Here is a 23,478-nt window from a genome sequence, read left to right on the forward strand (position 1 = left end):
CTGTTGAAGGACACGAGCAGCCTTCGAAACAGCATCACCTGATTCACCAACACAAATGTTGATCACCAACTTCTCAACTCGGATGTTACGCATCACATTCGACTTCTCACTCTACAACAATGTTATTCAATTGTTCATTTTCATCTTATAACTATTACCATTATGTTGAATAGTAATAGACGCCTGTCTAAAACGAATTAGATGAATTGGAAAGGAATGGATGAATACACTACCGAATTTCATATTCATTCTTTCTTCACAAATCTCCTGTATTCTTCTTCTTTCTTGGGATATCGTGAATCATTCCTTATCTCAAAATAAACAAATTAGATTAGACTAAATATTAATATAATAGATTTTTATTTCATAGTTATATCAATTGAAGATGTAATCAAAGTTGATTCTTCTCTTCAACAGTGAGAGTTGATTCTTTCTTCTCATCAACATTAATAGTTGATTCTTTCTTCTCATCAATAGTAATTGGCAATTCTTTCTTTTCATCAACTCTCATCAATAGTAATTGGCAATTCTTTCTTTTCATCAACACTAATTGGCAATTCTTTCTTCTCTTCAATACTAATAGTTGATTCTTTCTTCTCATCAACACTAATTGGCAATTCTTTCTTTTCATCAACACTAATTGGCAATTCTCTCTTTATTCTTTCTTCATAATGTTTCTGGGAATAATATACACAACTCAATAATGCTGCTCCAACAACACAAAACAATAAAGTCAATTGATATGCCCAATGTTTACCCCAATGTTCATTCAACCAACCCAAAATTGTATTCATTGGAAGAAGCATTACACCCTGAAGTACAATCACTACTGAAGTCACAGTAGCAGCATTCTCTTTATAATAACCCATTATCACACAAATGAAGACAGGCCAAGTAGCTGAATAGAAGAATCCAGTCAAAGCAAATAGAATCACTCCTTTACGACCTATACAGAATCCAATTGCTAGAAGAATGAAACAAGCTCCAAGACAAATATACAAATAACAATAATAACCCATTTTGTCAATCATTGGACCTGAAATCAGACGAGAAATTGTGAAGATAGCATATAGAGCTGTTGTGAAGTTTGCTACATCTGTTTCAACATCAAAACCAAGAACATCAACCAAATACAATGGAGCCCAACTTGCTCCACTTGATTCAATAGTTTGCATCATACCCATTGTGATTGAACACAACCATACTGAAGGAAGACGAAGTGCTTGGAATACTGTCAAAGTAGGTTTCACTTCCTTTCCAGATTCTACACGCGGAAGACGGAATGGTAGGAATACAGAGAATATAAATAGAATCAATACTACGATTCCTAAACTCAAGTAGATTGAATAGTAACCTTTCTTCAACTCAGTCAAAGACCATCTGGCAATATTAGGTCCAGCAACAGCACCAATACCAAAGAAGAAATGCATTAAACTCATCATTGTTCCTTGATGTTCCACAAAAACAATCGTTGATGAAGCATTTGATCCAATTTCGAAGAATCCAAATCCCATCCATACAATAAACATACACACACCAAATGAAACAAACGAAATCGTAAGGAGAGTTGTGAAACATCCAACTATTATCAATATGTAACCAATCATCAGAATCCATTTATAATTAATCTTCTCAGCTACTAAAGATGCAAGAAAACAAAACAAGATATAAGCGAAAGATAAACAAGAATTGAAGAAACCATATGTATCATAAGGAACATTATATACTTGTTTCACAACTGTAAAACCAACACTTCGACCATTCTCTACTAAACCCATAGCAACGAGGGCTGTATAGATCATTATCACTAATGACCAATACTGCCATCGACTATCATATTTTGGAGTTCTTTCCATCAACTATTCAACTTAATCCTCTCTAGAGTAATCATAGATCCTTTATCAATCAATTACTATACATACATTCTTAACTGTGTTCCTTATTATTTCTATGTACTCATTTAATCATTTATCAACTTAAACAAACAAATCATCAATGTTCAACTAAACTCTCTGTTTCTTTCTTTTCAATTCTCTTATAAGCAAGTAACATTAGAGTTATAGCAATTAAGGATAACACAGAAAATACAAGAAGAAGATGATAGGCCCATTGTTGACCAAACTTACGATTAATTGTTCCCAAAATAGTACTAATTGGAAGAGTTAACAAACCTTGCATCACTATAATATGTGATGATGCTAAAGGAGCATTGTTCTTGAATATCTTCATGAAAGCACAAACATTTGTAGGCCAGAACCAAGCATAGAAGAAACTCATAAACACAAATGCATAAGGTCCATTCTTTCCTAATAAGAAACCTATTATTAGAAGAAGTGCACATATCACATTTGAGATATACAGACTTGTGAAGTAACCAAGACAATCAATCAAAGGACCTGAAATCAATCGAGAGACCGTAAACAGAATTTGTAACCATGTACCAAACACAACCAATTCCTTTAATGGATCTAAATGAAGAACATCTTGAAGATAAAGTGGTGCCCAGGTATTGTTTCCTACTTCAACTGCTTCCATCATACCCATTGAAAAAGCACAAATCCAAGCAACACCACTCTTAAGAGTACTACACCAAGAATAATCGGAAGAAGGAAAACGACCTTCAATATCTGATTTATCTTCTCCTTCTACAAACTTAATTGGGATAGGAACAAATATCAAAAGAAGAAAGAAGAACGATACAATTATAGCAATTGCAACATAACACGAGAAGAAGTCATGTTTCAAAACATGAACTCCAAATCGACATACAATTGGAGATAATGTAGCTCCAATACCAAAACAACATTGCATAAACATCATCCAAGTCGCAGTATTCTTCTTAAATGTTGCTGTTGAAGCCGAATTTGTACTAATCTCGAACAATCCAGTACTGGTCCAAATCACAAATATGCAAATAGCTGCTTGCCAGAAAGAGTTAGTAACTTGAAGACAAACACAACCTACTATATCCACAATAAATGCTGACATAAACATAACTTTGAATCCACAATACTTCAAGATAAAAGAAGCACAGAAACAACCAAACAGATAACAACCTCCTAGAATACTACTGAATAGTCCCCAAACGTCATCTGAAACATTGAAATAGGTTTTCATCATTGGTAAAGCAACCAAACAAGACATCTCTGTCAAACCCATCATTAGCATTGTTAGATAGATGGTTGCTACTAACAAACCAAATTGAGTCTTACTATAACCATCAGTACTTGTTTCCATTTCAAATATGTTGTGTTTCAACAAACAATACTATTTCACATTATCCATAGTATCTAGTCGAATAGGTCCATTCCAAAGAATCTTCAAATCATTTGAATTCTTTGCACGTATCAATACTGGAATTAGACAACAAGGAACAAGATACAACAAGGCTGGCTATACAGTATTCATATATATCATTCAAACCTGAGCATGACCAAATACTGTTACAGCAACAAAACTCAGAACAAGACCCAGACTATTTCCAATAACTAGATCAGTTACATAGTTTCGATATGTAAAGAGATGTAGAATATTACTAAGACCTAACTATTAACAATACATATTTATCAGTACTTGGATATGGAATGAGGTGAGGTGTTTTCAGTCTTTGGATTAAATGATTCTCTTCAGATTCAGATGCTTCACTATATTCAATTCATACCAATACTCTCACTTTCTTTCACATAACTCACTCTGCTCTTCAAGATCATACTTCTGTTTTGGACTACAATCAAGAATACTCTACATTTGTTACATATATGAAAGTGAATATTGAAATACGAATAGAAATACAAACAAAAGTCCTGGAAGAGTAAGGTCTCCAAGACCAATATAGTTGAGTGAATTCCCATCCCATGAACGAAGAATTAGAATTCCCTAAACAATACAACTCTTAGTTATCTTACAGGAAACTCCAAATTGTAAGTCGAACTAACATTATGACCCACATAGTGAGCAACTAGATATCAAACACACACTTTCCACACCTTTCACAGCTGAAGCAGTGAAGTTTTGTTCTGTTACTGTAACCATTACATTCTTATGGAAAATAGACTCTGAGAAGAACACCCAGAAGATATCATAAATGAAGAGAAGACAGAAGATTACTACAAGTACTTTCAAATTCTCTGCTCGAAGAATAGAAAGACCACAAATCACAATACTTAATCCAATAAGATTGTTATAAACGGGAGTACCTGTGAAAACCCATAACCCAACTATTATAGATCTTATCATCACTTCAATCATTCTAGAATTACGCAAATAGAATACAGACAACAGAACGACTTCGACTAAACGAATCGTCAAAACACCAAGTCATTATATTCTCTGAAAACATGTCTAATCTTAAATAGTCACAATCAATAATAACATAAACAAGCCCACACAGTACTTACAACACATAACAACAGAAATCCTTGTAATCGTGAATATAGATAGAAGAAACAGATTAAGATTGCTGATGCAAGAAATGGATAACTAAGGGCCATTCTATTCACTAACACTTCCTATTCTATCTAACCGCATTGATATCACTTCACTATCATCTTCTGGAGTATTTCCTTTCAATATCTCGTTATACCTTGAAATGTCTTTACGAAGAGCGAATATTGAAGCTAGAACAGATGCTCCAGTATTTGCAATGAACAATTGACATAGAATAGAAAACATATTCAATACTAGAGACTCAGTCTGCGAAGTCCTTTGTTTCTATCAAACTGAAATCATTCATTCACTCATCAGCAGACATAATCAAATTCAAACAAACACTTCAATTCTTTATTATAACAGGTGATGATGGAATCACAGGTCTCTCAGAGTCATTATTCTTTTCACTCTTCTTTTCATGCATTTCTATATCTTTCATATCAACTATTTCTTGTTTCTTCAACTCTATTCGTTCTTTCCGTTTGTGGGAACAATACACACATCTCAGTAGTATCGCACCAATAACACAGAAGAATAGAGAAGAACGAAGAGCCCATGTAGGACCAAAATTCTCATTCATCCAGCCTTGAATCGATCCTAAAGGCAAGATGACAATACCTTCGATCATGATAACCACAGAAGATAACAAAGCAGCATCCTCTTTGTAATAATCCATCAATACACAAATGAATACTGGCCAAGTTGCAGAATAGAAGAATCCAGCCAGTTCAAACATATAGATACCATATCGACCCATCAGAAATCCAACTCCCAGAATCACAAAACAAGCAGCTAAGCATATGTAGATGTAACAATAGTATCCAACCTTATCAATCATTGGTCCCGAGATTAGACGAGATATTGTGAAGATTGCATATACAGCAGTTGTATAGTTAGGAACATCCACATCCACATTATAATCAAGAACATCCACAAGATACAAAGAAGCCCAATTAGCACAACTATTTTCTACTGTTTGAATCATTCCCATTGTTATGGCACATAACCATACTGAAGGAATACACAGTGCTTTCCATACAGTCATCTGTGATGATGAACTTTTCGATTCTGACACAGGTAAATGAAAGGGAATGAATTCAAATATGATAAAGAGAATGATAAGACTTGTTCCCAAACACAAATAGATGGAATAGAAACTATTCTTCAAATACTTTAATGCAAGTCTAGAGATGTTTGGACCAATCATTGCACCAATTCCATAACAGAAATGCATCAGACTCATCATTGTACCTCGATGTTCATGAAACACTTTTGTTGCAGTAGCATTTCCTACTATCGAAAACAATCCAACTGACATCCAAGCTATGAACATACACACTCCAGTACCAAAGAAAGAATAGGCAAATTGAGTCATGAAACAAGGAACAATAGCAACTATATAACCAATTGAATATATCCATTTATAATGAATTACTTCTAAACAGAATGAAGCAACAATCAGAGCCATAATATATGAAAAGTTCAAACAAGTCGTGAAAACACCATAAGACTCATAGGAAGTATTGAAATGGGTCTTGATTACAGCAAATCCAACACTTTTGGAGTTCTCTAATATACCCATTGACAACATTGTTATGTAAATCGAGCTCACCAAACCCCAATAGTCTTTTCTAGGTACTGTCACTGTATTAATCGTCATGAAATAAGAAATGAAATACTTATGTCATTTGCATCTCAAAGCATTTGCTTTATCGATCAAAACGGGAAATCATCATACTTAGCGGAACACAATTGTTAAGTCAAAACCAAACAATCTTCATCGGATTTGAAGTATGCAATTGATCAATTTCAAGTAGCTTTAGATTAATCATTCTGTAATCAATCTTATGGAGATCATATAACTCTTGTTTATCTCAGTTCATACAAGTCTCATATCAAGTTCATTGATTGTATGTAAGAATCAATTTCAATACAATTGAACACTTTCAATTGAACACCTTCTCACTTCCACTAATCAACAATACTCAATTTCTATTCCTATAGATTAATCGAATCGATTAGAAGGATTTCAAATGATATCCTTCTTTCTGGACCTCTGAGTTGAGTTGAATTCCATTTCTTGTAGAATCTTCAATTCTAGTTTCTTGCATCATTTTGATTCCATTATCACATTCTGATAAGAAGACAAAGTCATATATAGTTAACTTCTTTATTCCATCCATCTAGATTACCACAGATGAATCCCATTTTCAAATCATAGATCAATGAACTTGAACAGTCTTTCTTTTCCAACTACACTTGTTCTCACATCATGAGAGAAATCATTCATTTGCAAGTTGGACAATGTGGTAATCAAGTATTTGAAATGAAATGAAAGATAAGAGTGTAGATCGGAACAAAGTTCTGGGAAGTGATAAATCAAGAACATCATATTGATAATAATGGAATAGCCCATCTTGAAGCAAATGATGATCTGAATGTGTTCTATAGTCAAGCAGTTAACGGTCGTTGTGTTCCTCGAGCAGTTTTGATTGATTTGTATAGAATTGAGTAATAGAATGATGTATAGAGAACCTGGAACAATGGATGCGATCCGTGCTACTGAAACTGGAAAGATGTTCAAACCTGACAATTTCGTGTTTGGAACAAACGGAGCTGGAAATAATTGGGCTAAGGGTCATTACACGGAAGGAGCTGAACTTGTGGATCAGTGTATGGATGTGATTCGTCACGAAGCTGAAGCTTGTGAATGTCTTCAAGGTTTCCAAATGACTCATTCTTTGGGAGGTGGAACTGGATCAGGTATGGGAACTCTTCTTCTATCGAAACTGAAGGAAGAATATCCTGATCGTATGGTAATGACTTATTCAGTATTCCCTTCTTCGAATGTATCAGATACAATTACTGAACCATACAACACGACATTGTCAGTAAATCAATTGTTAGAGAATGTGGATGAAGTGGTGGTATTGGATAATGAGGCTTTGTACAGTGTATGTATGCAATCATTGAATATGAAGACACCCAGTTTCAGTGATATGAATGAGTTGGTATCAAAGGCAATGTCAGGAATCACAGCTTGTTTACGTTATCCTGGTCAATTGAATAGTGATTTGCGTAAGTTAGCAGTGAATTTGATTCCTTTCCCTCGTCTTCATTTCTTCCTTACAAGTTATGCTCCTCTGACAAATGCAACAACAAGTGCATTCCGTCAATATTCAGTAGCAGAATTGGCTTCACAACAGTTTGATGCTAAGAATATGATGTGTGCTTGTGATCCTCGTCGTGGTCGTTATCTGACAGCTGCTGCTATTTTCCGTGGAAAAGTGGCAACACGCGATGTAGATGAATGTATGCGTGAGATGCATCAGCGTTATCAACCCTATTTCGTGGAATGGATTCCTAATAACATCACTACTTCAGTATCCAGTGTTGCTCCTGCTGGTACTCCGATGGCAACAACATTCCTTGGGAACAATACTGCAATTCAAGAGGTGTTTGCTCGTGTGTCAGAACAGTTTAACACGATGTATCGTCGACGTGCTTATCTTCATTGGTTCACAAGTGAGGGAATGGATGAAATGGAGTTTACAGAGGCATCGAGTAATTTGACAGACTTAATCACTGAATATCAACAGTATCAAGAAGCAACAATCGAAGATGAGGTGGGTTTGGAAGAAGGAGGAATGGAAGAACAACCGATGCAAGAAGAGATGTGAAGAGAATTGTTCTAGATGTATTAATGTTTGTTATAAGAATGTGAAGAGAATTGTTCTAGATGTATTGATGTTTGATTAAGAAACAAGTCACAATTTCTTTTGATTCTTCATTATTTGTCGCAGGGCAGGGATATATGTGTTTATTGTGCTTCTTCTCAAGGAAGAAGGGTTGGGTAAGAATTGAATCACGGCATCATACTTGGGTTATCACTCACAATTAGACTTACATCTTCTTTCATTAGGAGAAGGGGACCATCAGCAGTGATCAACTCTCGTTCCTCACACTGTTCGAACAAATTGCTATGTCTATCATACTCTGGCTTGATTTGAGGTTTCAGAGGTTCTTCTTCTGACATAGTCTCAATTGTTCGATGCGATCGAAGATGCCGATTCAGTTGTCGTTCGGAATGGAAATGAAGATTGCAATCATTACATACATAATTTTCACACTTCCGTTTTGGTAAATCACCGTAGAGATCAGATACTTGACGATTTGCATTCACCTCAGGAGGATCTCGAATCGAGTCGAAAGCTATAGCATGTGCAATTGGTACAGTAGCTTCTGTAACATAATAATCTCCATCGCTTCGCATGGCATTCAACTCCACCTCACTAAATGAATAATCACCATAAGCATAATGTGATGAACCCTTGTACAAACGAGAATTGATCGCAGCAATAAGATCCTGAGAAAATGAAAACAGATGACTCTCCTTTAGAAACTGCTTTCGAGATTTATAGTTTTTCATTGCGGCTGATTTCTTGGCAATTGTAGCGTGACATTCCCAGTTCAATCCATTCTCATCAACTATAGTTAAAGAAAAACTATTGAAAAATTATCACAGGATATGTAGACCAATATCACAAAGATGTTTTCGCAGGTTCAGTACACAACACCTCAGACGATCGCTATTGAGAATCATCTCCCTGCAGGATCCTACAATGAATCATTATTACAAACGGAAAAGAATAGTACATCTTGGCGAAACAAATCTAATCCTTGTAAAGTGACTCGACAAGGATGTCTAGAAAAGAAATAATTGAAATATTCCTGAATATGTTGAAGTTCACATCTTCATGAGACACAATCATAGAACCTACTCCATTCTTTTCAGTTTATTTTCGTCTTGCAGGTCCATCACACCAATGGTGAAATGCAGTCGACTTGGGGGAACAAGGGTTTTGGCATAGTATGGATTCATTTCAACCATCAGTTCTTGGATTTGCCGTGCCTATAAATCATACTGGAACATAAACCAGGCATTTTGATAGAGAGCGGGAGATTTCAGCCGTAGGGCAAGAAAATGGGTTGGTCTACTTCGATTTCTCGTATCTGTATTATTTATACAAGAAATTTGAGGTCCACTACATGGACTAAGCTTGCATATCCCATATTTGTTTAGAAACACTTCATCTACTCCTTCCATCACTCTTTTGGTCGGAACAATCTTTCGTGAAAATTCTGAAGCAAAGAGAGTTCTGGTAGGAAACATCATAACAATGTCAAAAGCGATAAATGTAATTACAATTTCATTCCACTCCAAGCCTTCTGGAAATAGTCTTCGGGATGATAGTTCTCAGGATGCTTGGATCTCTCCAGAATCTCCTTCTTCCACGAACGCATCAAACCTTCAATAGGCCAGATAGCAGCATCAGCGAGACCACAGATGGTATGCATCTCAATTTGTGTACCAATCTCCATCAGCATATCAATCTCTCTCTCTTCCAACTGACCCCGTTCCATACGACACATGATGTCATACACCCATGGTAATCCCTCACGACATGGAGTACACTGACCACATGATTCATGCATATAGAAGTGAGAAAGATTACGAATTGCAGCCATCTACATATCACCACACTCCTTCGCACATACCATATCAGTTGACTTATCCATCACAATCACGGCAGCCGAACCCAGACCTGACTGGAAGGATCCAAGAGAATCATAATCCATTAGAGCCACATCACACATGGACTACATCTCATCATCTCCTCTCACTCTCACTTTGTTCAAAGCACGTGTTGATGCACCACCAGGAATCACAGCTTGTAGATTGTCCCAACCACCACGTACACCTCCCGCATGCTTCTCCAACAGATCCTTCAAAGGAATACTCATCTCCTCCTCGACGACACAAGGATTATTCACATGACCACTGATCGCAAACAGCTTCACACCTGCATTGTTCTTGCGACCCAAGCTGCTGAACCACTCTGGACCACGACGGAGGATGGTAGGCGATACCGATACCGTTTCACAATTCGTTACTGTCGTTGGACAACCATACAGACCCGCATTGGCAGGGAATGGAGGCTTCAGACGAGGCTTACCCTGCTTACCCTCCAATGACTCCAACTGAGCACTCTCCTCTCCACACACGTAGGCTCCAGCTCCACGATGAACAAACACATCGAAATTGTATCCACTACCACAAGCATTACGACCTAGGAATCTGAATATCACATTCATTCCATCATTCTTACCCCTTCTCGTATGCTTCATGAATAGCTTCTTCTAAACGAACCGACTCGTTGTAGAACTCACCACGGATATAGATGTAGGCAGCACGAGCATGCATAGCATAACCAGCCACCAAACAACCCTCCACCAACGCATGAGGATCCTTTCGAATGATCTCACGATCCTTACAGGTTCCAGGCTCTGATTCATCACAATTCACAACAAGGAAGTTTGGACGACCATCCTTTGATACTTTGGGCATGAAACTCCACTTCAAACCAGAAGGGAACGCAGCACCTCCACGTCCTCGAAGACCCGAAGCCTTGATATCCGCAATAATCTGATCAGGACCCATTTCAAGCAACTCCTTTGTCTTATACCAGAAACCACGTTCCATGGCACTTTCGATGTGATAGTCATAATTGTTGTACAGATTTGTGAAGATACGATCATAATCCTATCCATTTACACTCAAAACTCCTCTCAGTACCTTCAAACCTCCATGAGATACATCTACTGGCGGTGTTTGGGGTGCATTTGCTGCAGGAGCAGGTCCAGCAGCAAAAGAACGAAGTGCAACTCGTGATACTCCGGATCTACTCACTACACAAATTAGATTGTATATCCCACTCACACGTACAGTAAGAACCGATTCCTCTTCTCAAAACAGCCTGCATGTGTCTTGATTTGATGAGGAAAAGGAGATGCATGTCGTAGGGCAGTAGCTAATTGGCACAGATCTCTCCAAATGTGAGTAGGAATCCAATTGTCGTTTAAAAAGTATTCATTTTCTTTAGCTACTGGTGATAATGATGACGACAACTTTTCTCATAAAGTTGGGATCCCCCGAATTGAATAATGAGTATCAATTATTCTCATTTACAAATGCTTCTTGAAGTGTGTATTGACCGTGTTGAGTCTGCTGTCAATGCAGAGAAGGGAGGCGCTGGAAGAGTGGAGGTAAGAGATCTTTAGAGTATTCACTGTAGTTGTGCGATAATCTTGTGGACGGTGGAACGACACCAAGTTATGGAATGATCAGTACAATTCTTGAGAATGTGTGATCATAGAGTTGGTCAAGGAATCGATCTCAATTCCTGTGAATGTGATTATCCGTCCTCGAGGTGGTGATTTTTTCTACAATGAGAATGAAGTTGATACTAGCTGTTGCATTGATACTAGATGCGTGTGATGCTTGAAGATATTGAGGCATGCAAACGTATTGGAGTTAAGTAAGCTATTAATAGATGGTTTGATGTAGTGGCGTCGTAATTGGATGCTTGACAGAGGATGGAAAAGTGGATATGGAGAAGAATCGTCGTTTGATCGAAGCAGCACGTCCTTTGAGGTATTTTAGTCTCTTATCGTTGAAAGCTAGTGTTACCTTCCATCGAGCCATTGATATGACAGTTGATCCACTGCAGGCAACGAAGGTAATGAAATTAGCTTCCTCATAATGAAGAACTGTATTGAACTGAAGGTGGATCGCATTCTAACATCTGGAGGTGTAGGGTTCCTACGAATTGTTGATGTTTAGTGTAATACTGTAATGGAAGGGAAGGATACTATTCGGGAGATGGTGAGGATTGCAGATGGTCACCTTCAGATTATGGCAGGAGGAGGTGTTACGGGATCAAACATCCGTGAGTTGGTTCAGTATACGGGAGTGAAAGAAGTTCATGGAAGTGGTAGTTGAAGCTGTTTGAATGTGAGAACTAGCTCGAGATTATGTCTGCAGTGCTATGAAATACAGGAAGCAGGGCGTCTTTATGGGAGGAGAGAAGGTGGAACTGATTGAAACCATTAACATATAGAAAAATACACAGGAACTGGAATTCAAATGGAAGCAGACAAGTGAGCAAGTGGTACAGCAATTCGTTTCTGCTATTGCTGATCTATGAACTGTTTATTACAAACAAATCAGTGACTATTCCTTTATTCGGCCTCAGTCTCAACCTTAGCAACGGCAGCACTATACGATTACCAATCTATACGAGTCGTACTTTCCATTTACTACACGAATCGAAAGCTCATTAGCACGCTTCAGAATCTCAGCTCTTTTCTTGGCAGAAACATTGTGGGCGATCTGAGCACAATAGGTGGTGTTATGCATCATCAGAAGCTCCAGATCCTTCACGTTGTTCACAATGAACTTGTACAGTCCGTTGGGGAGCATATGCTTGGTGGCAGCGTTGGAACCGTAACCGATGTTGGGCATCAGAGTGGCACCTCGGAAGCGACGTCTGCAGCGTCCATCAATACCCTTGGGCTTTCTCCAATGCTGCTACAATAATTAGATTCCAAACAGTAGAGGAGTACGTTCATTCTCTTGAACTTATCAGCCTGGAAACGAGGGAAAGAGGTCAACTTCTTCTTCACAATTTTCACCTTGCGAACAGGAGCCATCACGTCTAGAGGAAGTGTTAGACTACCTTTCAAATACGCAAGCCAATTCGTCAATATGACAATACATTATCAGAAATTCAACTTACGATATCGACTGTTAAAGGAATCTGGACCCACACACATGAAAGAAAGAAAGAGGGGATCAAATTCCACTTAGCTGAGAATAAATAGGAAATCGTATTTGCCCCTACCTTTACGAATTGAATAACAAACAATCAAATCTTAGATGTCCATGGTGTTTCTTGCTTAGTCATCCATCATTAGTTCGGGTGTTAGGCATCACGGTAATGTCTATATTTGTTGTATCATGAGCAAACCCGTACATATGGGCATTAGACAAGTACTCCTTTTCACTGTATCTATCTATGTAAATTTGTTCTAGGCACATATTACAAGGATTAGAGGCCTAATTCAGTTATACTTGTCTAAATGACTTCACAAAAGTACACTATATATTGAAAGATCCTTTTGCTGTTATGATTTATAATTTGCTGTAAGCACATAAACTCTTCATCCCTTATCTTATCTCATATTCACAGCTATACTGTTTGAGATAATTCACAAAGTCACCAAAAGAAGAATTACACATTCAAATGTCCTTTAGTAAGACGATTGTGATTTCAATCTTGGTTTGAATGGAAGACGATTTCGAATCTCCTGAAGACCTTTATAATTTTGAAGCTATTGGAAACTGGAGAGTCGTACTTCAGGATAATGGCAAGTATGAAAAGGTCTTTGTTCCTGGGAATGATATTCTGCGAACAATACGAATGCTCTTACGGTTTGATGTTTTTTCTCAATGATTTATGCGTCTTAGAGAGATCAAGGAAGAGAATGAAGATTATCGAGATTACTCTATAAAGTTGCTCAAGTTTAATGTTGTTAATTCGAAACTGCTTCCAATTTTCATTTCGTAAGGAGTGTGATTGTGATGTGACAACCAGAATGCCTGAAAATGCTCCCTTGGAGATAGCAATTCTTAAGATATTCATTTGCTACACTTTACCATTGACCAAAGATGCAACTTGCTATGGGAACATGCGGCAAGGCCAGTTGAAGTTCCTGGATGCATTTATTCAGCAGGTAGGATTGTTTTTGTATGTTTGAAATAGAATGCATTTCTCCCACTGGTAGAACTCGCCTCTGAATCCATAGCAATTGATGTGAATGAACGAAACAATCAGCAGAATCAGATTGTGGAATTGTATCTTAATTTCCTGCGTAATCTGTTATACATTCGAAACGAGCCCAAAGCCAAAGGTGAAAGATACGCTTTTACCCATGTTTGTCTTTCTATTTGTGTATGATCTAGATTCAAGAGGATTTGGCAAAAGCAATGTGGGATCATATGGTGGTGGAGACTTTGTCTGTTCTTTGTAGTGTATTATTTTACGCATTTCTTCAAAAATAGGAAGCCAACTCCTTCACGTTGTTGTTGTTAGATATTCTATATCTGTTGCTTGGTACATATGATGCCAAACAAGTCTTTGACTCGGGCACACATTCCACTTCAAGCAAATCCAATGATGTAGTAGAGTGAAGCAGGATTTACTCTTAGTCATCATTGCGATCAATGTATGCAGCTGAACAGGCCAAGCGAGACTGGATGCTTCATTCGATGCCCTCTTCCTACACAGGTAGTTACTCTTCCACAAGTATCAATCGTTTAATCTCAACAGATCATACTGTCAAGACATTCTCTTACAAACCGAGTACTGTGATAATGAATGATTCACATGAGATATAGTACATCCCTCGTGTAGCCATCAGATATAAGCTTCAAATGATGAAGCACCCAATATCTTCATTCTTACAATCTATCTTCTTGATCACAGTGACTTTGTTGAATACGTGCATTGATGATTATTTAAGTCGAGTTAAAGGAATCCTTGATAAAGGATTGTTTGAATTCATTTGAGTTTTGTTCTCTAGAAACATTCTTCCATCAGACCATTCTCATTATCTTCAACTTACTGCTTATGTGAATCGTTTCGTGTTCTGTTTCATTACATCTTCTTCTCAAGACTGGCCATTGCTTCAGTCTCAACAAGATGAGGATATGAAGGTATCTTTGTTTCCTTGGTGTTATTGTAGATTCCTTCTCTTTCTATGATATCTCATTCTATCTCTCAAAGCTTCTGTTCGTACTGTCTGACCCTCTGTCGAGTAAGTCTCTCTCTTTCCATTTATCTTAGAATACACTCTGCGAAGAGACAGAATGGGTTGATGTGAGTATTATAGTAACCAACATCAGTACGTTATTTGAGATTTATCACTTCATTCTATCATCAGAACAATCTCAGTATTCAGATATCCGTTATAAGATTGAAATAACCGTTCTATCGATTATGAGTGAAGTCACTTCTATTCAATTATTACCATCCCTTCTCTTGCTATGGAAATTGAAGAATGGTATGGAACCATTATTAGCCACGATTCTTGGAATGGATTCTTTATTGAATATTTGTGAGATCTTACAAGAAGTAAGTCTGAATGAGAGGTTTTAGAGTAGCGTAATGTTACCATTCTGAAACGGCGTCGTGCTCGAGTGAAGAATCTAACCACAGAAGAAGAACAAGAAAATGGAGTTGAAGAAGATTCCACTCAATTTCAAGAGATTCCTTTTGATTACTCCTTAATTTTCAAATCCTTATATCATCCTTCAGTATTTCGAAAGTAAGGTAGTTTTGTGGAATATGAGAAATAGGTACATTTTATTACTCTTCAATTATTCCTTTCATTCACCTGAGATCAATGAATGTCTTTATCATTACTTCAACTCGATGTTCAAATATATCGAAGAGGAGACTAATGTTACTAATGATGAGGACTATAATGATTTGCATCAAGACAGTCTTCAAGCTATCCTTCGACCACGTCTTTATTGTGTGTTGGTATTTGAAATATTCAATCGTATTGTGCATGATCCTGCTGCTTCTAACGATGCAGGCATAAATCGAAAAGATATCCAGGATCTCGCATCTCTTGGAAGAGAGATTGTAGGGAGTACTTAAGACGATGAATTGTAGTTCACATCATTCCTCTCTGCTGCGGAACAACATCCACTTCTCTTTGCTGAATCCCTCTTTGAGAAGTCTCCATATGTCTGTTCTATGATTGCTCGTGGGTATCGCTCCAAACAACTCACTACAGTCACACAGGGAAACTTCATTTCCTCCTCTGTGTTGGGTTCTGGTTCCAGTTTGACCGAGCAGGAGGTGGATTTGGATGCTCTACCAGAAACGATTATTCCAGAGGCACTTCGTCCCAAGAAGCGACATCATGGTGAGAAGAAGGATGTCAGAATCCAGCCGGATGCATCATGGAATGTCGAGTCTTCAGATGAGGGTGACGATCGAGAGACAGGGAGAGTTTTGTCAAAGGAACCTGTTTTACGACCGATGAATCGAGCAGCCTTATTTAGTGGAGAAGGAGAAGAGGAAGTGGATCTTGATTCCCTCCAGCCTGTTCCAACTTCAATTCGTCGTATGAAACGACTCACTGTTCTCTCTGATGATTCTGAAGATGAACAAGACGACGATGATGAACAGAACGAACCAGCAGTCAATGAGACTTCCACGGATGTGACTCTTAGCAATACAACTCCTTGGACTGAAGAAGAGGATTCAACACTTCGGCATCTCCTGGAAGAGAATAAGGATATGATTGATCCATGGGGAATCATTGTCTATGATTCCTATTTTATGGCCCATCATCGAACTCCTCGTATGATTATCCAACATGGAATCGATCTTGGACTTCTTCCTCCTTCTACGATTCTTCCAGAAGAGACAGAATCGAAACAAATAATTAGGGAAGCCAGTAGTGAGGAAGAAGCTATTACGCTAAGTAGAAGCTGAATGAGTCTGTGATGAGTAGAAAGTGTGAAGAGAAAGGTGCCACAGACAAGTCCAATGATGGAAGAGGAGGAAGAGAATCGTTTAGTGGCTTCAGATTCGATGAGTGTTGAGGAACGTGAAGAAGTGGTATCTACATACATCCAGCGACTTCGAGAACGAGACAGACGTGAGGTAATTGTGAAGGTGATGGAAGAACTACTGGAGAACCTGATGAAGGCTCTACCTCAATTGAAAGAGGCGAACCATGCTCTAGATGGAAAGGAAACTAGTAACTCTGTAGGAATGATAGCAGAATGTAATGTAGATTCTTGTGGAATATCCAGAGGATATGAAAGAGAAGCATAAGAATGCGGTAACACTTCTGGTACGATCCATGCGCTTAGTTCCTAATGATACTACTATTATGATACCATCTACTTTAGCAGTTCAAGTGCGTATTAGTATTGGGAATAAGAGATAGGATTTGACAAGATTATTAAACTTGTTGAAGAAGGATGTGGACATACTTACATTGAGAATACAGCAAGAAAAGCGAAGAAAGGAGAGACAAGCTACCGAAGAACTTCCCAAAGAGGATTCAGAACCAATGGAAAAGACTCCATCGAAAAAACGACGTATTATTCTAGATGACAGTGATTGTTATGTTTGTTTCTAGATATTTTCACAATAGAGTAGATATGATAAAATAGAACCTAATGCACCTCATGAATTGCTCTTAATTATTACAACGGTATCAAATATCACTGAAGAAGAAGTATCATTGAAAGTGTTGCACTGTAAGATCTCATATCTAGGACCGTATAGGAGGTACTGTAATCGTTTTTGATGGGCGTTTCATCCGAATGGAACATGTCAATATTAATTAGAAAAACTTCAGAAGCATAGAGAGAGCGGCTTTGGCTCAGTTGGAAGAGCGTGGGTCTCATAATCCCAAGGTCGTGAGTTCGATCCTCACAAGCCGCAATTCTTTTTCTATCTAAGTGATTACCATGCTTTATTCTTTTCTACAAATACTGGGGATACAAATAGAAATAATGAATAAGAGATAAAAGAGTCTTATCAAGACAATTGATTAATTCCCGCGGTATTCGCCTCGTCATTCTCCATCCATCGATATTGGGTAGATAATAGTTGAGGAATTATCATTGTACTAAAAGATGGTAGGTAGAGATGAGCTAGCATTGGAGATTGGGTCAGGAGATGGTGGGACTTCTTCATTGTTGTGCCGTTATTACCTGAGTTAGGAACCTATTGGATGGAATCTAATTTTGTTTGTAGGGTCGTGTGCGTACTAAGACTGTCAAGAAGACTGCTGCCAACATTGTTGAGAAGTACTATCAGAAGCTCGCTATGGACTTCGATAACAACAAGAGAGTGATATTTGTAATAGAGATGTGATAGTTAGATTGTTGATGAGTGTGCTGATTTCCCTTCCAAGAGAATGAGAAACAAGATCGCTGGATATGTGACTGTATGAATTGTTTGATGATTTGTGATGAGTTAGCATCTGATGAAGAGAATCCAGAGAGGACCTGTTCGTGGTATTTCTCTGAAGCTTCAGGAGGAGGAGAGAGAGCGTCGTCTTGATTTCATTCCTGCTGTTTCAGCTCTCCAGAAGGATCAGATTGAGGTGGATGCTGATACGAACGATATGCTGAAGGCAATGGATGTGAAGATTGAGGGATTGAAGATCGTTGGAAACAGAAAGGTAGGAGAGTTTGCTGGAGGTGATGTGTAGTTCCGCAGTCATAAGAAGCCTCAGCAGCACTAAAGCACTCCCTATGATGTGGATGCGATGATTCCTCTTTTCGTGTGTTTGTAAGATATTCGATTGACTGTAACGAAATCTCTCATTTTGCAGTTTGCAAATAGATAATGAGACTTTCTTAGCATGAGAAATCCAAAGCATTAAGTTCCATTAACGACTGTGGTTCCCGCGGGAAAACACACTTGAACATAGACCACTGGCTCAGGACCAAATGCATCAGAAAAAAGCTTGTGTTTGCCACGGAATGAGAAACGTAACTGTTGCTGCCACTCAGATGTCTTGCACGTACGTCTCAACCGTCTGACTTAACGTCAGCCCTGTATGGGAAGAGAATGTCGCTAAGGGAGAGAAGCTGGTTCGTGAGGCTGCTGCAAAGGGTGCCCAGGTCATTCTGCTTCAAGAGCTTTTCTCTGGGTGGTATTTCTGCCAGGATGAGAAGCAGGAGTCTTTCGCTCTTGCGGAACCCGCTTCCTCTAGCAGACTGATTGCTCACTTTCAGAAGATTGCAAAGGAATTGGGTGTGGTTCTTCCCATATCCTTCTTCGAGAAGGACAATCAGGCCTATTACAATTCTATTGCAATTATTGATGCGGATGGATCTGTTTTGGGTGTCTACAGAAAGTCTCATATTCCTGATGGACCTGGTTATGAAGAAAAGTTCTACTTCAATCCTGGAGATACAGGTTTCAAAGTGTGGGACACAAAGTACTGTAAGCTAGGAGTGGCTATCTGCTGGGATCAGTGGTTCCCTGAGGCTGCCCGTTGCATGACTCTGATGGGTGCTGAGGTGCTTAGTGAGAGGTGATGAGAGTTGATTAGAACTAGTGTATCCTACAGCTATTGGATCAGAACCTCAAGATACAGGTCTCAACAGTAGTGGTCATTGGAGACGTACGATGCAGGGTCACTCTGCTGTAAGGATTTTGTTCAGTTCGTAACGTAGGCCAACTATATCCCTGTTGTTGCTAGCAACCGTGTGGGTAAGGAGTTGGGAGACAAGAGTTTCATCAACTTCTATGGAACTTCCTTCATCACTGATCCTACCGGAGCTATCGTGACTGATGCCAGTAGGCGAATAACCTATAATTGATGTGAAGAGGATGAGGACAACGTTGTCTTGACTGCTACATTTGATCTCGACAAGATTACTGCCTGTAGAGCCAGCTGGGGACTCTTCCGAGACAGAAGACCTCAACTCTATAGACCTTTGCTTACGTTGGATGGCCACACTGACCTGATTTAGGAAATTGGCTAGATGCCTTGTGTTTGTTGAAAACAAGTCAAATTAAGAGAGTGCCTATGGGAATAGGACTAGAAGAGTTCCGATAACTATTCCCAATAGTAAAACTACTAACACGACGAGATTTCGTTTGTAGATATTGATCTATCTCCTCGAAACTCACGTCTCCTCGTGTTGAAACATTGGTATGATCACTGGATATCATATCTTTCCGAATGGTTAAGAGTTCCTCATCTCTCTCTGTCAAATCTATATATCATCTCATTTAGCTCAAAACACACATTTCTTTAGAACCTCTTCCACAAACCTCAATACTACAGAAGAATGTGCTTGTAGATACAATGGAAGATATCGTTTGATATCCAAACCTAATACACGCAATTCATCATCAGTACACACATCATCATCTTTCCATTTCTTTCCTTTCTACATTCAATAACAGTGAATAACACTACTTCAAATGCCATCCCATAAAAGGAATGAGAGAACAGTTTCCGTGTTAATAACAACAGCATTTCAACAATTGCTTCATCCTCACAAACGGAGAGATACAAAGCCATATTCTCAACAAGACAATCCACAAAACCGTTCCAGCGACTATAAGCGATTGATAGAATGTGAAGCCAGTTGTCCAACCAAACATCCCTGTCAGCATCCTTCGGATCTGGAAGCAGCAATGGGCACAGCTCTACAGATAATAGGTTCATCAGTCATATACGTGGACCGTTATGAGAGGTTCCAGCAAGAGCTGGAATCATTGTACCAATGATGTCAGTGGTAGAGGTGCTTACAAAGATATTCCGCAGAATCTGATTCACTTCACCCTTCTTATAATACGTTGACATATCTGTGTTGGTGGAAGCAATTCGACTGAGGATGATGAGTTGTTGAATCAGCGCATCGCGTTGTTGAACTAGAGATTCTTCCTGCTTCTATGGATCAAATATACGATACAAAAAAACCATCCAATAGGCATCAAACAACCAATGCTTTGCATTCTTCAATGAAGTGTACAGGACATCAAAGGATGGGATATCATTATGAGTGCACCGATGTCGGAGATCAACAAAGATCCTAGGAAGGCCAATCTCCTCTGCAATAGAATTAACAGACTTTGAGTATACCCCTTTTTGTTCTACATCGATCATTCCATTCACCATTCGAATCAAAGCCAAGGCAGCAGCTAAGCAGAGTTCATTGTAAGAAGCACTATACCCATTGACTTCTTCCTCTTGCATACAACTATCCATCTTCATGATTAACTCGGAAAAGAGAGCTGTTGATTCAACGGCTACAGGAACACCACATGGTCTTATTTTCCATGAATTAACAATATCAACACCTTCGCTAACCAGTTGGGGTTCCATTGAATAGAGTAACATTTTCACATACAACCATTGGTCCCAATTCATCCATGGAACAAAACGGTTTACGGGATTCATGAGAAGAGATTGTAACGACAACTAAAAGATAAAAAGGGAGGACACTAACAAGTAACTTAAACAAACACAACATTCCTTCTCTTTCTTATCCTTATGCTTGTGTTCCTTCTTCTCTTTCTTCTCTTTCTTGTCCTTCTTATCCTTCTTATCTTTCTTCTCTTTCTTCTCTTTCTTTTCCTTTTTATCTTTCTTGTCTTTCTTTTCCTTCTTTTCCTTCACTTCCTCCTTCTTTTCCTCTTCTTTCTTTTCTTTCTTTTCTTCCTTCTTAGGTTCCTCTTCCATAGCAACTACATCACTTGCAGTATTGAACTGAATACGTCTCTCCACAGAAACCGCAGGTACAGCCTTCTGACGACCCCTATCCATTATTCTTCCTCTCATCCACCTACACATTGGATCCAGTAGCAGCTTTGAAAGAGGATCCCTCTAACTGGCGTAGACGCTCCTCTACCTTCACACGAGCGTCCTCACCCAATGTGCTATCAGGTTTATCACTCAAAGCATCTACACGAATAGCAAGCGCAGCTTTTGACTATACTTCATATCCCTTCGACAAACCTACTGCTAGCACACGTGAGATTTTACCCTTATGCTTCTGTGCGGCTTGACCCACCAACGAAGCATGATAAATAAGACCATACTTGGGAGTTTCATGACGGGTTTTCAAGGCTCGGAATAAGGCCTTTTCAGCACCTAGAATCTGTACAGTAGATGCAGGGAACTTCGCCAGATTCATCAGAGATCCAGCATGAGCAATCAGACGAGCACCCACTTGTTCACCCACAATCACCGACAAATTGGGCGCAACAGCATGCATACGATTCTGCAGATACTCATTCAGCTGTACACGATAAGCAGCTAGATCTAGAACCTGTGTAGCCAGCTCCTGAATATTCTTCAGATCATTATCACTGATATCTGTTCCTGTCGAAATTAAAGCCGTTTTCTTCATCTCCTCTTCCACATCTACCATCAGATATCAACACTACACCTACTCTCTTCGAGAATGTCAGAGAAGTCAAGATCATGAGCATTCTTACGATAGCCCATCTTCAGAATCACCTTCGCATACTGTATGTTATCAAGAACAATCTTTTGCATCTCAGGGAAATGCCATCCATACCACTCCTTTACACGCATCGCGTAAATATTAATTTCTTTGTCCAATTCATCAAGAAGACTGATTGCCTGGATAATCATGGTATCCACCTTATCGGCAGAGAACTTCAGTTTGTAACTATCGATGAACTACCAAATACGATCCTACCGTCCCAAACTGTGAGACAAACCTAGAATCATAGCATGCATATCTTTGCTCGAGATGGACTCCAGAAGAGTGTTCATCTGACTTCGAATTCCACGCATCAACTCATTGACGCTATTGTCATTGATACACTTTACATCCAGTTCATCCTTAATCAATCCAGCAAGCTTAGCATCTGCAACAGCCAACTTGTCCTTCAGTCCAGCTTTAACAATCGATTTCTTTAGGAATTTCTTCAAAGAGTCATCCAAAGAACCATCAACGAGAGCCGAAGCAGCAGCCAAGGCCTCTGTGGTATCCTTGAACTTCTTGAAATTGATAAGCTTCAAACTACACATAAATCACAATGAAGAAAGCTTCCTACAGCGAACTCGCCTTTTCCGGTGTCTCGAACTGCTGGAAAATACTACCAGCATTCTTAACCTTTCCTTCATCCAGAACTTTGAAAAGAGCATAACCTCCCGGAGTCTCGAAAAGAACCAGCATTTTGGATTTCTATAACAATCTATATGGTTCAATCAACTCTAAATTAGTAATCTACCAGAAAGTAAAAAGACGAAACGCAAAGAGTCTCGAATCTCTGAGTTTGGCAGTTCAACAAAGTGCATGTCGTTGCGCATATTGTCTATAAATAACTGGTATCTTTCTAGGTTCAAGGGACTGGTGAATACTAAGATGATGAAGTGGTCATAGGACTGAAATAGGGTTGTTGGAAAAGAATAAACAATCTATCTATTTTGCAGCTTTCTCCTTCAGAGACTGATCTTCATTGCCTCCTCACAGCAGCTGTTGATTAGTTGAATTGGTTGAAGGTGTATTGATTGTGTGATATGTATAATATAAAGATTGTGTATGAATTCTGCCTTCACATTCCGCCGTGTTCTGTTTCGTATTTCACCAATTATCTGTGCCATTCGTCTTGT

At 38.7% G+C, this 23,478-nt stretch overlaps 13 protein-coding genes across 13 annotated transcripts; 5 read left to right on the forward strand and 8 right to left on the reverse strand.

The window, feature by feature from the left end:
- Window positions 1-500: 500 nt before the first annotated feature.
- JH06_4761 (transporter, major facilitator subfamily protein) lies at window positions 501-1,778 on the reverse strand (the record flags this gene model as incomplete). Its single annotated transcript, XM_014670440.1, has 1 exon — window positions 501-1,778. One exon carries the CDS (start codon window positions 1,776-1,778, stop codon window positions 501-503), a length of 1,278 nt encoding a protein of 425 aa, XP_014525926.1.
- A 214-nt stretch (window positions 1,779-1,992) lies between these two features.
- On the reverse strand, window positions 1,993-4,339 carry JH06_4760 (hypothetical protein; the record flags this gene model as incomplete). The annotated part of the gene is made up of 9 exons (XM_014670439.1): window positions 1,993-3,211; window positions 3,269-3,393; window positions 3,424-3,542; window positions 3,574-3,644; window positions 3,674-3,724; window positions 3,755-3,876; window positions 3,906-3,958; window positions 3,987-4,228; window positions 4,260-4,339. The coding sequence occupies 9 exons, from the start codon at window positions 4,337-4,339 to the stop codon at window positions 1,993-1,995; spliced, it is 2,082 nt and encodes a 693-aa protein (XP_014525925.1).
- Window positions 4,340-4,771: 432 nt separating this feature from the next.
- JH06_4759 (transporter, major facilitator subfamily protein) lies at window positions 4,772-6,088 on the reverse strand (the record flags this gene model as incomplete). The annotated part of the gene is made up of 1 exon (XM_014670438.1): window positions 4,772-6,088. One exon carries the CDS (start codon window positions 6,086-6,088, stop codon window positions 4,772-4,774), a length of 1,317 nt encoding a protein of 438 aa, XP_014525924.1.
- A 612-nt stretch (window positions 6,089-6,700) lies between these two features.
- Window positions 6,701-8,108, forward strand: JH06_5551 (tubulin beta chain; the record flags this gene model as incomplete). The annotated part of the gene is made up of 3 exons (XM_014670446.1): window positions 6,701-6,745; window positions 6,779-6,927; window positions 6,959-8,108. 3 exons carry the CDS (start codon window positions 6,701-6,703, stop codon window positions 8,106-8,108), a joined length of 1,344 nt encoding a protein of 447 aa, XP_014525932.1.
- Window positions 8,109-8,293: 185 nt separating this feature from the next.
- JH06_5447 (hypothetical protein) lies at window positions 8,294-8,857 on the reverse strand (the record flags this gene model as incomplete). Its single annotated transcript, XM_014670444.1, has 1 exon — window positions 8,294-8,857. The coding sequence occupies one exon, from the start codon at window positions 8,855-8,857 to the stop codon at window positions 8,294-8,296; it is 564 nt and encodes a 187-aa protein (XP_014525930.1).
- Window positions 8,858-9,957: 1,100 nt separating this feature from the next.
- Window positions 9,958-11,252, reverse strand: JH06_5515 (NADH dehydrogenase; the record flags this gene model as incomplete). Its single annotated transcript, XM_014670445.1, is given in 5 exon segments — window positions 9,958-10,089; window positions 10,120-10,567; window positions 10,599-11,032; window positions 11,066-11,171; window positions 11,185-11,252. 5 exon segments carry the CDS (start codon window positions 11,250-11,252, stop codon window positions 9,958-9,960), a joined length of 1,188 nt encoding a protein of 395 aa, XP_014525931.1.
- A 208-nt stretch (window positions 11,253-11,460) lies between these two features.
- JH06_4659 (copper homeostasis protein) lies at window positions 11,461-12,476 on the forward strand (the record flags this gene model as incomplete). Its single annotated transcript, XM_014670434.1, has 10 exons — window positions 11,461-11,535; window positions 11,565-11,616; window positions 11,646-11,728; window positions 11,758-11,807; window positions 11,837-11,923; window positions 11,954-12,008; window positions 12,038-12,082; window positions 12,113-12,263; window positions 12,295-12,359; window positions 12,390-12,476. The coding sequence occupies 10 exons, from the start codon at window positions 11,461-11,463 to the stop codon at window positions 12,474-12,476; spliced, it is 750 nt and encodes a 249-aa protein (XP_014525920.1).
- Window positions 12,477-12,510: 34 nt separating this feature from the next.
- On the reverse strand, window positions 12,511-13,048 carry JH06_4660 (ribosomal protein RPL32; the record flags this gene model as incomplete). Its single annotated transcript, XM_014670435.1, has 4 exons — window positions 12,511-12,547; window positions 12,579-12,859; window positions 12,895-12,963; window positions 13,019-13,048. The coding sequence occupies 4 exons, from the start codon at window positions 13,046-13,048 to the stop codon at window positions 12,511-12,513; spliced, it is 417 nt and encodes a 138-aa protein (XP_014525921.1).
- A 971-nt stretch (window positions 13,049-14,019) lies between these two features.
- On the forward strand, window positions 14,020-14,288 carry JH06_4661 (hypothetical protein; the record flags this gene model as incomplete). Its single annotated transcript, XM_014670436.1, has 2 exons — window positions 14,020-14,064; window positions 14,094-14,288. 2 exons carry the CDS (start codon window positions 14,020-14,022, stop codon window positions 14,286-14,288), a joined length of 240 nt encoding a protein of 79 aa, XP_014525922.1.
- A 1,137-nt stretch (window positions 14,289-15,425) lies between these two features.
- JH06_4662 (protein TIMeless-like protein) lies at window positions 15,426-17,301 on the forward strand (the record flags this gene model as incomplete). Its single annotated transcript, XM_014670437.1, has 6 exons — window positions 15,426-15,464; window positions 15,494-15,657; window positions 15,689-15,980; window positions 16,011-16,830; window positions 16,861-17,117; window positions 17,146-17,301. 6 exons carry the CDS (start codon window positions 15,426-15,428, stop codon window positions 17,299-17,301), a joined length of 1,728 nt encoding a protein of 575 aa, XP_014525923.1.
- A 1,552-nt stretch (window positions 17,302-18,853) lies between these two features.
- JH06_4924 (carbon-nitrogen hydrolase) lies at window positions 18,854-19,852 on the forward strand (the record flags this gene model as incomplete). Its single annotated transcript, XM_014670441.1, has 5 exons — window positions 18,854-18,894; window positions 18,925-19,403; window positions 19,435-19,523; window positions 19,553-19,676; window positions 19,707-19,852. The coding sequence occupies 5 exons, from the start codon at window positions 18,854-18,856 to the stop codon at window positions 19,850-19,852; spliced, it is 879 nt and encodes a 292-aa protein (XP_014525927.1).
- Window positions 19,853-20,559: 707 nt separating this feature from the next.
- JH06_4925 (hypothetical protein) lies at window positions 20,560-21,099 on the reverse strand (the record flags this gene model as incomplete). Its single annotated transcript, XM_014670442.1, has 2 exons — window positions 20,560-20,781; window positions 20,812-21,099. 2 exons carry the CDS (start codon window positions 21,097-21,099, stop codon window positions 20,560-20,562), a joined length of 510 nt encoding a protein of 169 aa, XP_014525928.1.
- A 188-nt stretch (window positions 21,100-21,287) lies between these two features.
- JH06_4926 (hypothetical protein) lies at window positions 21,288-23,041 on the reverse strand (the record flags this gene model as incomplete). The annotated part of the gene is made up of 7 exons (XM_014670443.1): window positions 21,288-21,335; window positions 21,358-21,649; window positions 21,681-21,823; window positions 21,854-22,257; window positions 22,287-22,528; window positions 22,559-22,885; window positions 22,920-23,041. The coding sequence occupies 7 exons, from the start codon at window positions 23,039-23,041 to the stop codon at window positions 21,288-21,290; spliced, it is 1,578 nt and encodes a 525-aa protein (XP_014525929.1).
- Between the last annotated feature and the right edge of the window lie 437 nt (window positions 23,042-23,478).

This window comes from Blastocystis sp. subtype 4 (assembly GCF_000743755.1).
Source record: "Blastocystis sp. subtype 4 strain WR1 chromosome Unknown seqid_0275, whole genome shotgun sequence".
Lineage (NCBI taxonomy): Eukaryota > Bigyra > Opalinata > Blastocystidae > Blastocystis > Blastocystis sp. subtype 4.